The sequence below is a fragment of the Oncorhynchus keta genome, chromosome 21 (genome assembly GCF_023373465.1).
Source record: "Oncorhynchus keta strain PuntledgeMale-10-30-2019 chromosome 21, Oket_V2, whole genome shotgun sequence".
Lineage (NCBI taxonomy): Eukaryota > Metazoa > Chordata > Actinopteri > Salmoniformes > Salmonidae > Oncorhynchus > Oncorhynchus keta.
This window is the reverse complement of record NC_068441.1, coordinates 44,526,493-44,540,233: the sequence shown is the minus strand read 5'-3', so window position 1 is coordinate 44,540,233 and position 13,741 is coordinate 44,526,493. Positions and strand designations below refer to the sequence as shown.

The 13,741-nt window shown below is 45.0% G+C and overlaps 2 protein-coding genes across 16 annotated transcripts in view; both read right to left on the bottom strand.

The window, feature by feature from the left end:
- On the bottom strand, window positions 1-9,555 carry LOC127910390 (E3 ubiquitin-protein ligase rnf213-alpha-like). The gene is made up of 18 exons (XM_052474015.1): window positions 9,524-9,555; window positions 8,154-8,396; window positions 7,836-7,929; window positions 7,031-7,065; window positions 6,837-6,940; window positions 6,573-6,729; window positions 6,090-6,264; window positions 5,593-5,687; window positions 5,169-5,417; window positions 4,893-5,022; window positions 4,666-4,746; window positions 4,290-4,470; window positions 3,856-4,057; window positions 3,665-3,742; window positions 3,357-3,554; window positions 3,005-3,097; window positions 2,553-2,731; window positions 1-1,075 (listed from the first exon to the last, which is right to left on the bottom strand). Exons 2-18 carry the CDS (start codon window positions 8,322-8,324, stop codon window positions 925-927), a joined length of 2,373 nt encoding a protein of 790 aa, XP_052329975.1. The 5' UTR covers window positions 8,325-8,396; window positions 9,524-9,555; the 3' UTR covers window positions 1-924.
- The window catches only part of LOC118400605 (E3 ubiquitin-protein ligase rnf213-alpha-like), a 50,301-nt gene continuing 45,236 nt past the window's right edge, over window positions 8,677-13,741 (bottom strand). For 7 of the 15 annotated variants that reach the window (XM_052474007.1, XM_052474009.1, XM_052474011.1 and 4 more), the window contains exons 46-52: window positions 12,442-12,544; window positions 12,195-12,309; window positions 11,893-12,079; window positions 11,046-11,242; window positions 10,157-10,279; window positions 9,773-10,011; window positions 9,678-9,741 (exon numbers count right to left, since the gene is read on the bottom strand). In XM_052474007.1, the coding sequence (XP_052329967.1) occupies window positions 9,865-10,011; window positions 10,157-10,279; window positions 11,046-11,242; window positions 11,893-12,079; window positions 12,195-12,309; window positions 12,442-12,544 (872 nt within the window). In that variant the 3' untranslated portion in view covers window positions 9,678-9,741; window positions 9,773-9,864. Of the gene's footprint in view, window positions 8,836-9,331; window positions 9,396-9,459; window positions 9,556-9,677; window positions 9,742-9,772; window positions 10,012-10,156; window positions 10,280-11,045; window positions 11,243-11,892; window positions 12,080-12,194; window positions 12,310-12,441; window positions 12,545-13,741 lie in introns of those variants that run through there. The other 8 variants (XM_052474000.1, XM_052474003.1, XM_052474001.1 and 5 more) reach the window with 8 other exon arrangements.

Below are 13,741 nucleotides of genomic sequence, written 5' to 3'. Positions count from 1 at the left end.
TTGACAGCAGCAGCCCTTTTATTTCAAGATGCCATGATTTGGACACATTTTTTAAAACAAATGGAAGAAGATAATGTAGTCATATTCAACCAGAATACATTAAAACCAGGCAGACAAAATGACTAGGTCATGTATTTAACTAACTTGATTTTAGATCTTCAGGACTGTAAATTACAAAATGTGGGCCAATAGCACCCTCAAGCGGATGCTTATTGCACTGATCTGAACTCAATGTTTGGAAATATTAACTTTAAAATAACACCAACCACCAATATTCTCCCAAAATATAAACCCATTTAAAAGTACAATGTGTAAAAGAGCAATAACATAAACATAAAAACGGCACTGGAGTTAGTCTCTCAAATAATGTAAAAAATATTTCCCACAAAATAAACATCTAGTAACAAAAATGATTGCATAAAACATTCTGTAAACACAGTTTGGTTTAAATAAGGCTTGATTCAATCCGTTTACCCGAAGTCCACCACTATGGCGCGCTTAAAATGTAAAGGTCATTTCCAATTGAGCCAATTGAGCCGACATATGCAGCGTTTACCGTGAATGCTGTCTCTGTGAACGCAGTAACAATGCCTTTAATATTCAATTGCGCTATTGCCCTGAACATCAGCGATACGGATTGAACCAACCCCATAGTCTGAGCAAAAAATGATATTTGGAATGTTTTCCTGAGAAAATGTTGCATTCAAGGCAGGTTTTGTAAGGAGAAAGGCAAGATTCCCCACATACCAGTTATAAATCCTCTTAGTATCTAAGTATGGTGTGTCAGTGTGGCACATACTGTGAGATCACTGGAGAAAGCACATACATCTATACAGCATACAATCAGAAGCACTTGTGTTCTATTCTAACATTTCCCCGGTGATCCAGTGTAGTCCTTTACAAATCACGTTCAGGTGGAATCGATTACATCATCCATTCTTGTTTGTAAGTCACAGTAAATTTCCAGGTCTCCACAATCTGTGAGAGGAGTATCTCGTCGGGGAAGGAAGCCTCCACGTCAGGAGGGACTTGTACTTCTTTGCGGTCCATGTATGCAGCCAAAGTCTCTTTGACACTAGAATGAGAGAAAGAAGACAAAACAGGTTGTGATTTCAGACCTCGGAACTGTGTCTGTAACGCAGGGAGTCAGGAAGCAGGTCAGCAGGTGCAGATGGTGATTTTAATAATAACGAACATGGAGTGTTACAAAAACAAGCGCAGCGTCTGAACCAATACTGCCTGAAGAGTGATGCTAGATAAAGGGGGTAGTGATGGAGTCCAGGTGTGCCTAATGAGTGTTCCCAGGACCGGTGGAGAGTAGACCGGGGACGTTGAGCGTCATAGAGGGTGAGCGGGAGTAGACGTGACAATGTTGTTCAGTCAAGGGGATCAAATACCATCAAAATATGTGAAGTCACATCTGCCTTTCTTCGATCTGCAACTTTAGCCCTCCCATTGTGAATGTGGCTTCACATCCAAGGCTAATGTATGTGTTTGGCAGCTGCATGTCACATGCACTTAAAATGCAAATGTCCCTTTTCATGAAAAATGAGAGTTACAATGATGGTTTGGAATTGGAAGACCTCGGGAGTAGCCCCTGTTCCCGCCCACACTTGTTGTCTATCCTCGGGAGTAGCCCCTGTTCCCGCCCACACTTGCTGTCTATCCTCGGGAGTAGCCCCTGTTCCCGCCCACACTTGCTGTCTATCCTCGGGAGTAGCCCCTGTTCCCGCCCACACTTGTTGTCTATCCTCGGGAGTAGTCCCTGTTCCCGCCCACACTTGCTGTCTATCCTCGGGAGTAGCCCCTGTTCCCGCCCACACTTGCTGTCTATCCTCGGGAGTAGCCCCTGTTCCCGCCCACACTTGCTGTCTATCCTCGGGAGTAGCCCCTGTTCCCGCCCACACTTGCTGTCTATCCTCGGGAGTAGCCCCTGTTCCCGCCCACACTTGCTGTCTATCCTCGGGAGTAGCCCCTGTTCCCGCCCACACTTGCTGTCTATCCTCGGGAGTAGCCCCTGTTCCCGCCCACACTTGCTGTCTATCCTCGGGAGTAGCCCCTGTTCCCGCCCACACTTGCTGTCTATCCTCGGGAGTAGCCCCTGTTCCCGCCCACACTTGCTGTCTATCCTCGGGAGTAGCCCCTGTTCCCGCCCACACTTGTTGTCTATCCTCGGGAGTAGCCCCTGTTCCCACCCACACTTGCTGTCTATCCTCAGGAGTAGCCCCTGTTCCCGCCCACACTTGCTGTCTATCCTCGGGAGTAGCCCCTGTTCCCACCTACACTTGCTGTCTATCCTCGGGAGTAGCCCCTGTTCCCGCCCACACTTGCTGTCTATCCTCGGGAGTACCCCTGTTCCCACCTACACTTGCTGTCTATCCTCAGGAGTAGCCCCTCTTCCCGCCCACACTTGCTGTCTATCCTCGGGAGTACCCCTGTTCCCGCCCACACTTGCTGTCTATCCTCGGGAGTAGTCCCTGTTCCCGCCCACACTTGCTGTCTATCCTCGGGAGTAGCCCCTGTTCCCGCCCACACTTGCTGTCTGTCCTCACCTCCAGTGTGGTCCATAGGTATCCGAGGCACGAGGGCTCCCCAGGTTCAGCAGGAGGAACTCGTGCATCTCCAGCAGCCAGGTGTTGATGTTCCCCACGGTGATGAAACCTTGGAGCAGCTTCTTCTGCTCCTCCTCCAGGTGCTTCTGGTACTCAGCCGAGACCCCAGAGAATGGGTCCTTCAGGAGGGAAGATAGAGGAAGGAATCTCAGAGCTATCCAGACCAACAGTGGTATCATACAGCATGACTGGGAATCAACCCCAACGATGGCTATAGATTCACCCTTCCTCATCTGTGCAAATCGTTACTTAAAATCGACCAAAGTAATATGTTAGGGTTGAAAAACACTGAAACATCTCTCAGCAATGATTGCAATGATAGAGCCGGCGAGTTCTTTTTAGGATGATTGTGTCACGTATTACTACAGTATGTGTGATAAGCTGTTGGTTACCCTCTTCAGACTCTTCAGCATGTTCTCTGATTTGAGGGAAGAGAGGAGCTGCCACAGAGCCACACAGTGCTTCAGACTGCATCTGCCCAGAGCCTAAGGAAATGGGGCAGCACAGAGCACACACGTTAGACACATGTACGGAATACTGGCAACAATGACTGGTACAATGGATACAACACAGATATATTGAATCTCAGTACAGTAGGAACTTAGAGATAAGAACACATTGGAAGGGAGGTTTGCCTGATCAGTTGACCAGGCAGTCTAACTCTTAGGTTTGTATCTTAGAGGTTGTACTGTATTTCTTTCTAGCTCATCAATCTGACACACAATATCAAATAAACATGGTCACCTTTAAGAAGTGCGGTTCCGTCTGCTCGCTCATCCTGAGCGTGTCCTCCAGGTAACGCACCAAGGGCATGTGGGTGTCTCCCCCAGTCATGGACAGGAAGCCCAGAGCCAGCTCCATAGCCTTCAGGGCATCACACACCTCACTGTACGACTCCAGATCCCTGGACAGGGCTGTGAGGGTCAGGGACGGCAGACGCTCCTGGGAAAACAACGATGACATTGTACCGCTGAAATGTGATATGTATTCACATGATGTCACAATGGTGTGTCAACAAAAACAAGTAATAATAATGCTTCCGTAAAACTTACCTGAGACACTTTTCCTTTCACTGTTTTCAAAATGCTTTCGTAATCTCTGTCATGTCTGGTGACCAAAATCGGGATTCCCTGAAAGTCAACACATTGGATTCAGTAAGTGATGCATTGCTTTCGTTTTTCCAGTCATTTCAGATCTGTAAGCACCAGAGGGTCTGGGGCCTTAATTAGAAGCCAGGACTCACAGTTAGTGTGATGAGGGGTTTGCCCTGCAGGAAGCGGGTTAGGACCTGCTGCTGGATCTTGGGAAGGTCGTACTCAGACAGGGTCTCCTTGCCGCGCTCCAGGCTGTACTGGCAGTTTGACAGCACCAGGGGCAGCAGGTCCTTCTCCACTTCATAGCGGATCACATGCAGATCTGTCAGCTCTGACAGACTCACCTTGTAGCTGTTGGAGCAGAAAGTACTTTGAGACCTTTTAATATCCCTGGATGAACTGGCTGGCGGCTGTGCAGTAAACAAATCCAGTATTAGTTCCAAATATCTTTCATTTCCATTCTACCGTAAAAAAAATTTTTTTCATTATTGTGTTTAGAGTCAAGGTTGGGGGTGGGTGGGGTTTGTTTGGGATGGGGGTGGGTGGCATGGGAGGGGTGATTGGTTCCTTGGCAGTGCTGTACCTGGTGTCTTCCCCAGTGTGGCGGTCCACAGCGTGAAGCAGCTCATTGTGCAGGGCCACCAGGTGACTGAGCAGAGCGGTGGAACACAGGCCTGGACCCTGGCGCCGTGGCAGGAGGTATTGGAGGTCACTGTCCTGGTCCAAATTCTCCTTCCAGAACTCATCTGGGATCTTTATTTCACCTGCACATCCAAACACACAAAGTGAAAAAAATGATTATGTCCAAAATGGTTCCCTATTGCCTACATAGTGCACTACTTCCAACCGGGGCCCTATGTAGAGAATAGGGTGCCATTTCGGGCACAGACAATGTTCCAGTTGTACGGCCAACTTTGTCCTGCTTTACAGAGGACTGTAGTCAAAGAAGGGTAACTCACTGGTGGCTACTGACAATCTGAGCAAGTTCCATGTATTCAGGAAGATCTGGATTCGTTTCTCATAGTACACTCTCATCGGTGCTGTTAGAAGACAAAACCCCATAAATTATATCACTCAATTCTGCTTTTCATAAGTTAGTCTCAAATTGGAAAATCTGCAATAATATGATGATAACTATGCTGCATAGTGCGAAGGATGGATCATTCTGATGGACAGTTGACGTTACCTGACTGTTTCTGGATGAACTCTCTAATGGAGTCATTCATCAAGTCTGATGACCTCTGGAACCTTTTCACCAGACTCTTCTGCAGGGCCAGGATATCTGGAAGGAACCTCACCAGCCGGAACTCTGCCTCCTGTGAAAATTCCAAAAAATATATGGAAAATGCAGGAGATCATGTGAGTTAAATGTCACAGACTCACTCAGAAACTATTCAAAGATGCAAGATTTAGAAAATCTATTTACAATAGGAAGAAAGAACACAGGTTTCGTGACGATTACCTTCTGTAGGAACCTCCATAGTAGAGGGAGCTTGTCCTTTCCGTCGTTCTGCTCTACGATGTGGGTGAGGCTGAGGAGGGACACCCTCTCTCTGTAGCTCCACACTCCTGAACAGTGGACCTGGGAGCCCCGAGGTAGCGAGGACAACGGACACTCATCCCCGAATGTCACCCTCATGATGAAGTTAGAGGAGACACGCGAGTCATTTCTGATTGTGGCATTCACCTCTCTCAGCCGCTGGTCAAGATGCTGTGATGTCAAACACACACAGGTATGTACATACAGACACACACAAAGTGAAACTCTTTGTCCCTTCAAAGGTGCAATCTTATCTTTGACTTGGAATATAGCTGGAATATATGTTTTATCAAATAGATATTTAATCAAACTATATCTAACTTCAAATGTTATCCAAAGGTTTCACCTTCAACTGAGGAGTGATGATGTCAGTAGCAACGGTTGTCTCCCAGGTATTTCTGGCCTCTTTAGTTGACAGTTGGGAATCATAGCCAGCCATCCCTAGAAACAAAGAGTCCATGAGGTAGCTACTCGTATCTGTGTTATAAGTACGCAGGTATGTGATTTAGATTTTGTTTCATTTGAAACAATTAACTTGCTTTGACTTTTATTGTTTCAAAATGTTTGGAGAGGAGTGGGAGGCGCGCAACCAAAGTGAGACGAGATGCAAACAAAAAATCACATTGGTGTTTGAAAGGAAAAAGTGCAACTCTCGCTCACAGTAACAAATGTGATACTTTATTAGCCTATTCAAGTTAAAATATGATTGTGAATATACACTTAAATACTTGATTGTGTTCAAATATGATTGTGTGTATACAATTAAAAACTTGATTGAGTTAAAATCAGATAATAAAGTATACCTGTCAGAGGGCTTATGAGAGCATTAATGAAAGGCCTTACATGGATTGGTCTGTGGTGACTCCAGGATGGATCTGATTATCAGGTGGATGGCGGTGACCGTGCCATCTGTTCCCTTCCCCAGGGCTTTGGTCACATGATCCATATCCTTTAGCAGGTGAAGGATCAGAAATCCACAGGGGTCAGCAACTGGAGGCTGGATGATCTGCTGGACGGACTAGAAAGAAGAGAGATATCTTATTATTGTGAAATACTGCAGTCCGCAGTTGTCATCTTTTATATATTTTGTCTTTTAGTATTTTCATCTTCTATATGTCTTTTTTTTTTACATCTCCTTTGTATTTTACTAACATCAAAACCGTATAATTAGTAGATAAGCTTAATTATTTATACACTAACTGAGTAGATAATGGCAAATAAACTGCTTGAACTTGAATGATAAACAACAACTCTATATAACTCTATAACCACTATTTTGTAGTTTGGTACGAGTGGGCTGTGGCATTGGCAGACAAGCAGGCGTACCTGTGGGTGCTCTGAGGCCCCTAGCAGCATGGCTAGATGGGTGAGCAGCCTGACGAGGGTGAAGGGGGTGAGGGACATGTTTTTGGTGTCCTGGGAGTCTGGGTTGTCCCTCCTCTGAGGATCTCCTAGGATGTGACCAGTCCGTGTCAGATCTCCCCTAAGAGGACAAGTCCAGTCATTCAACATGGGATCTGTCAATCTGATGCTTTCGCAACAATATGAACAGGAAGCCCTTTTTGTAAGCACCACAGGGAACAAATTTACCGCTGCAGTCCCATAGCACTGAAACCTCTGACAGGAGCATGGTTCTTCCCTCCAACTACTGCCCCACACTCTAGACAGCGTGCCAGCTGGGTGGGGCGACCACACTGCAAAGAGGGGGTGAATTAGTCTGCTGTGGAGTTTTTTAACATTGTGAATGTTTGTCAATTTAATTATACATTAAGAACTGTGCTTACCTCACCAACAGCACAAGGGTGTCCTTCAGGACAGGCTGTAGAGAACAAAGGTCAATAAAAATGTTAATGTTTAGTTTTGCAATGTTTTACTCAGTATACAACACACCTCATCATTGAATTATTCGGTAACACTTTACCAACAGGTATAATGCTTTATATACTTGTCATGTGCATGTATGAGTCATTATAATGTGTTACTATAATGCTTATATGTTTTCTATGCTGTTGTTTAGTAGGGATCAGTATGAGATACTTCTACATTAGGACACTACTGCAACCTGAAAGCTGTTCTTGGTAGTGGATGAAGTGAGCTCGAACAAAACATACAGAAGTTAAGAAAGTGTTTTGTAAATCTATAAGTCATTTGTTATTATTCAGGCAAGCTTTACATATTGTAGCATATTGCAGTCAAATGACAAAATCGCCCTCTAGTGGCATCATGGATGGAATGTTATGAATATGTTTCATAATTTCATAATTAATAAACATACCAAAAAAATACTGCTGAAAATCCGGTGTTTCTATGATAATCAGTTTTGTTATATTTCAGTCTTCTGTGATGTATATAAAGAGTAATATTGGGATACAAAGTCAAAATGTAATACATCTGAACTTTCTTTAAGCCCATAACCATGAGTGTGAGGTGTATACATTTGTTTCAAAGTAGATTTGTTTAAGACTACCAAGAAACACTGATTTAGCCTACTGCAGTAAAAGGTTAACAAAATCAATGGCACAGGTGAATTGAGAAAGCAGATTTTATAGTTATAGGGCACATCAACATTTATATGGGCACTGTACTTACAATACCAGGTGAGTGCTTGAAGGCCTCCAGTCTGTGTTAAAACCCTTTGGGCCATAGCCAGCATGTCTTCAGGCATCGTGGGAATGAAGGCTCTCTGTTGAAATAGACAGTCCGATAAAGACAGAACTCCCATATTCAACTTGGAATAACATGTTTCTGAGAACAATGGCTGCGTTTCGATTGTCCACCCTTCTGCTGAAAAAGTATTGGATTGGTGTACGTATTGGCTACAGTGAGATCCCACCATTGTTTAATCCCTTCGGGAGAAGGGTGGACAATTGGGATGCAGCCAGTATGAGATGGTGAGATGGATCATACCTGCATGTTGTTAGGAGTCAGGCCAAGCTGCTGAAGAGGTGTAAGCACCCCTTCTGTCCCAGTGAGCAGCACAGCGGCCAGGTGGACAGTCAGCTCTATAAGGACGTGCTCTGCACCGGGACGGCCATTATGGACATTCAGTTCTCCCATCCTGTTCTGCACCAATGCCATGGCAAAGTCCCTCACTGGCTTGGGATCTAGGTACCTTGAACCCTGGATGAAGTACTCAATTTCTTGGCATTTCTGAGGGAGGACAGCCATTATGGTTAAATATAACCTCTGTGTATGGACTGAGGGTTCAGTTAGGCATATGAGACATTTCATCCTAATATTTTCTGGGACAATCAACCATATTTTCTGGGACAATCAAGATGGCTTGATTGAGATTTGGGGGGACTTTTTAGGAATCTACGAAAAGGTCACATTTAACTTAAATTAGCAACATGATATGAAAATCTGACGTTGAAATGTCACTAGTTGCCCCGTTTCTATCATCAACAACAGAGTCCAATGTGTTCCTACCTTAGGGCTGGGGTGGAGGCCTGTGTTCCTACCTTAGGGCTGGGGTAGAGGCCTGTGTTCCTACCTTAGGGCTGGGGTAGAGGCCTGTGTTCCTACCTTAGGGCTGGGGTAGAGGCCTGTGTTCCTACCTTAGGGCTGGGGTAGAGGCCTGTGTTCCTACCTTAGGGCTGGGGTAGAGGCCTGTGTTCCTACCTTAGGGCTGGGGTGGAGGCCTGTGTTCCTACCTTAGGGCTGGGGTAGAGGCCTGTGTTCCTACCTTAGGGCTGGGGTAGAGGCCTGTGGGGCTGGGTGTAGAGGCCTGTGTTCCTACCTTAGGGCTGGGTGTAGAGGCCTGTGTTCCTACCTTAGGGCTGGGGTAGAGGCCTGTGTTCCTACCTTAGGGCTGGGGTGGAGGCCTGTGTTCCTACCTAGGGCTGGGTAGAGGCCTGTGTTCCTACCTTAGGGCTGGGTGGAGGCCTGTGTTCTTAGGGCTACCTACCTTAGGGCTGGGGCTAGAGGCCTGTGTTCCTACCTTAGGGCTGGGGTGGAGGCCTGTGTTCCTACTTAGGGCTTAGAGGCCTGTGTTCCTACCTTAGGGCTGGGGTGGAGGCCTGTGAGGGCTGGGGTGGAGGCCTGTGTTCCTACCTTAGGGCTGGGGTGGAGGCCTGTGTTCCTACCTTAGGGCTGGGGTGGAGGCCTGTGTTCCTACCTTAGGGCTGGGGTAGAGGCCTGTGTTCCTACCTTAGGGCTGGGGTAGAGGCCTGTGTTCCTACCTTAGGGCTGGGGTAGAGGCCTGTGTTCCTACCTTAGGGCTGGGGTGGAGGCCTGTGTTCCTACCTTAGGGCTGGGGTGGAGGCCTGTGTTCCTACCTTAGGGCTGGGGTGGAGGCCTGTGTTCCTACCTTAGGGCTGGGGTGGAGGGGCTTGGGGTGGAGGCCTGTGTTCCTACCTTAGGGCTGTAGAGGCCTGTGCTACCTTAGGGGGTGTAGAGGCCTGTGTTCCTACCTTAGGGCTGTGTTCCTACCTTAGGGCTGGGGTGGAGGCCTGTGTTCCTACCTTAGGGCTGGGGTGGAGGCCTGTGTTCCTACCTTAGGGCTGGGTGGAGGCCTGTGTTCCTACCTTAGGGCTGGGGTGGAGGCCTGTGTTCCTACCTTAGGGCTGGGGTGGAGGCCTGTGTTCCTACCTTAGGGCTGGGGTGGAGGCCTGTGTTCCTACCTTAGGGCTGGGGTGGAGGCCTGTGTTCCTACCTTAGGGCTGGGGTGGAGGCCTGTGTTGGCTGCTCGGTACAGACTGGTGACTTCTCTGAAAAGAGCCAGCAGGATATACAAGGTCCGCCTCTTTGGAGGTGCAGTACATCTCTATTAACAAGACAAAGACGCAGAGCTGAGGATTATCCACTTATCAATGATGCATTACCTCAGATGATTAGAAATGCTTTCAAACTGGTTAGTAATAGTAATGCACGAGACACTGTTAGAGAGCTGAGTGGAATTGCACTAATACCTCACACTTCTTCTCTATGTCCTCCACAGTGCCCTCTAATACTGCTTTGGCAACAGCCTCCCGTACAGCCAGGTATTGCTCTCCATAGACCAGATACTGGTCCATCTGCCCACCATCTTCATTCTGTACACAATCCCGCAGATGAATAACCATATACAGTATGTGTTAAAAAATATAGATATATCAACTTCATGAATCCTTATAAAAAGTATGAAAAATAAATATGAAATCAAAAAACAGGCAGGTATAATTAAACGATAGAAGTGTGATGACTTGAATAATGACACAATGTGGTATACACATAGAAAATGTCAAATATTTCACAATATCGGAATTTTTCATAATGCACATATATGTGTCCAGATTTCTCTGTAGGGGGGTTATTTCAAATGTTAGAGCTTCAAAATTGTATATCATACACTGCAGTTGGAGAAAACATTGGAAAATTATGCTGCTACACTTAGGAGAAAATGCCCTTTGAAAAATGTTGATGCAATTTTCACACTTGCTAGAGAGCTCTTCTTTGTTTACGCCCATTCAGCATTTTTCACACCCTCTTAAGCCTTAGCCCCATCCGTCTCTTTAAGAAATACATGTAAACGTATGGCCAACCATCAGCATGGTCAACTCCACCATGCCAGACACGAGGTCCTACTGTGAAGTACGAACGAGTGTCAAACGCTCCCGACCCTGTAACTAGTCACATATATGGTTCTTTGTTGCGTGGGTTCATTTACAGAGAGGCCATATGCTATATACGTAGTCTTCCATATCACTTTAATATGTACCTGACAAGTGCTTTAATGAAAGGAAAATAAATACAGGCTTTTTCAAACAGTTAAAAATGTGATTTATAAAACATTTAAGAAAGCCTTATGTTACTATGTACCTGTTGATGTATCTCTTCAGGGAAAAGCCACCTGTACTCGGCTACCTTCAGCATCCCCTGGACACACTCTACACCCTGCTGTCTGCTGATGTTGCGGATCAGGTAGACCCGGTACCAGTCGTTCACACTCCTCTCACACAGGTTCCTAACAGCACGAAGAAACTCCTCAACCACATCCTGAGGACTTGCACATACCCCTGAAAGACCAGACACTTCTTTCAGGACATGTCTTGGATCAGTCACTTATTGCAAGTGTTTTCAACATTCCCCATGACACACACTTGTGATGGCCTAACAGCCACAATGTTTGTTGTTGCTCTTGTTGCCTCTGAATTCCCTATATTTAAAAATAATTTTAAAGTCAATTTTTGTTGTGTGGACCTTCGAAAAATAAATCTGATTTTTAATTTTGGTAATCGCATCAGATCCGAGCCCAGTGGTTTCAATAATCTTTATATTGTAAAAAAAAAAAAACATGTTTTAAATTAATTTATACCAACAAGCCCAATTTTTAACCAACATGGAGCAGAACTTGGGGCTCGGGGGTTAATGTTTACATACCCTACATACTCTCATCTCATATGTATAAACTGTACTCGATACCATCTACTGCATCTTGCCTATGCCGTTCTGTACCATCACTCATTCATATATCTTTATGTACATACAGTATTCTTTATCCCTTTACACTTGTGTGTATAAGACAGTAGTTTGGAATTGTTAGGTTAGATTACTCGTTGGTTATTACTGCATTGTCGGAACTAGAATCACAAGCATTTCGCTACACTCGCATTAACATGTATGTGACAAATACATTTGATTTGAGCTTTTTAATACATTTTCTCACCAGACAGCATGCTATGGAGAAGGTGTGCAGCCTTGCCCAGGCACAGGCGGACCCTAGCGATCTGCTGCAGGTACTCTATTGTGACCGTCTCAGCCGAGTCAGTGACAGAGTCCAGGAAGTGATGCAAGAACTCAGTCTCTTCCTGAAGGCATGTGTTTTCTTGTGGCATTCTTTCCAACAATGAGTCCTGCGAAAGAAAGTTGCATAATAGTCATATAGTCATACTGCAGTTGTGGTCTATGTTGTTATTCTGATTGGGCAACAGTCTTGACTGCCTGCATGGACACCCAATCAGATCATACCTCAAGGCAGTTAATGTACAACGCATACAGTTCATTTTTATCTTGTGCATCGACAATGTTGCTGTCTTCTATCGATGTCAAATGCTGCTGCAGATATTCCTTGACTTCATCAAAGCTAAAAAAACAAAACACAAATGAGTTAAATTCAGGAAAATATGTTGACACCATACCTATTCTGAAACCTTGAATTGCGTTACTGGTTACAACAACATTACAATGACATAAGCAGCTTTTCTGGTTCACTCACCTGTACTTGAGCAGGAGTTTGAGTATCACTGATCTCACCACAGGATTTTTGTCCAGAGACTCATCGAATGGTGAGAAATCTTTGGTGTGTATCTGACTTTGTGCTGGTACAAAGACAATAAAATTAGAGCACAGCTACAAACACTTATTGAGTCGTAATCCAATCTGTCAATTGTGTGTGTGTGTGTATACCGTTCAAAAGTTTGCGGTTACTTAGAAATGTCCTTGTTTTTGAAAGGAAAGTACATTTGTTGTCCATTAAAATAACATGAAATTGATCAGAAATGCAGTGTAGACATTGTTAATGTTGTAAATGACTATAGTAGCTGAAAATGGCTGATTTTTAATGGAATATCTACATATGCGTACAGAGGCCCATTATCAGCAACCATCACTGCTGTGTTCCAATGGCACGTTGTGTTAGCTAATCCAAATGTATCATTTTAAAAGGCTAATTGATCATTAGAAAACCCTTTTGCAATTATGTTAGCACAGTTGACAACTGTTGTCCTGCTTAAAGAAGCAATAAAACTGGCCTTCTTCAGACTAGTTGAGAATCTGGAGCATCAGCATTTGTGGGTTCGATTAGGCTCAAAATGGCCAGAAACTATTAACTTTCTTCTGAAACTCGTCAGTCTATTCTTGTTCTGAGAAATGAAGGCTATTCCATGCGAGAAATTGCCAAGAAACTGAAGATCTCGTACAACGCTGTGTACTATTCCCTTCACAGAACAGCGAAAATTGTCTCTAACCAGAATAGAAAGAGGAGTGGGAGGCCCCAGTGCACAAGTGAGCAAGAGGACAAGTACATTAGAGTGTCAGACGCCTCACAAGTCCTCAACTGGCAGCTTCATTAAATAGTATCTGCAAAACACCAGTCTCAACGTCAACAATGAAGAGGCGACTCCGGGATGCTGGCCTTCTAGGCAGAGTTCCTCTGTCCAGTGTCTGTGTTCTTTTGCCCATCTTAATATCTTATTTTTATTGGCCAGTCTGAGATATGTCTTTTTCTTTGCAACTCTGCCTAGAAGGCCAGCATCCCGGAGTCTCCTCTTCACTGTTGACGTTGAGACTGGTATTTTGGGCTCTACGGTTCTATGGTTTTTGCGACTGCACTTGAAGAAACTGGACAATTTTCCGGATTGACTGACCTTCATATTTTAAAGTAATGATGGAATGTTGTTTCTCTTTGCTTATTTGAGCTGTTGTTGCCATAATATGGACTTGGTCTTTTACCAAATAAGGTTATCTTCTGTATACCACCCCTACCTTGTCACAACACAACTGATTGACTCAAACAC

Excerpts from the sequence above, each read along its gene's own strand:
- LOC127910390 (XM_052474015.1), bottom strand. The coding sequence starts at position 8,324 with ATGGCATTGGTGCAGAACAGGATGGGAGAACTGAATGTCCATAATGGC. Across the intron at positions 7,930-8,153 it reads TGACTCCTAACAACATGCAG|AGAGCCTTCATTCCCACGAT; the intron begins GTATGATCCATC and ends CTATTTCAACAG. Across the intron at positions 6,941-7,030 it reads ACCCTTGTGCTGTTGGTGAG|TGTGGTCGCCCCACCCAGCT; the intron begins GTAAGCACAGTT and ends CCCTCTTTGCAG.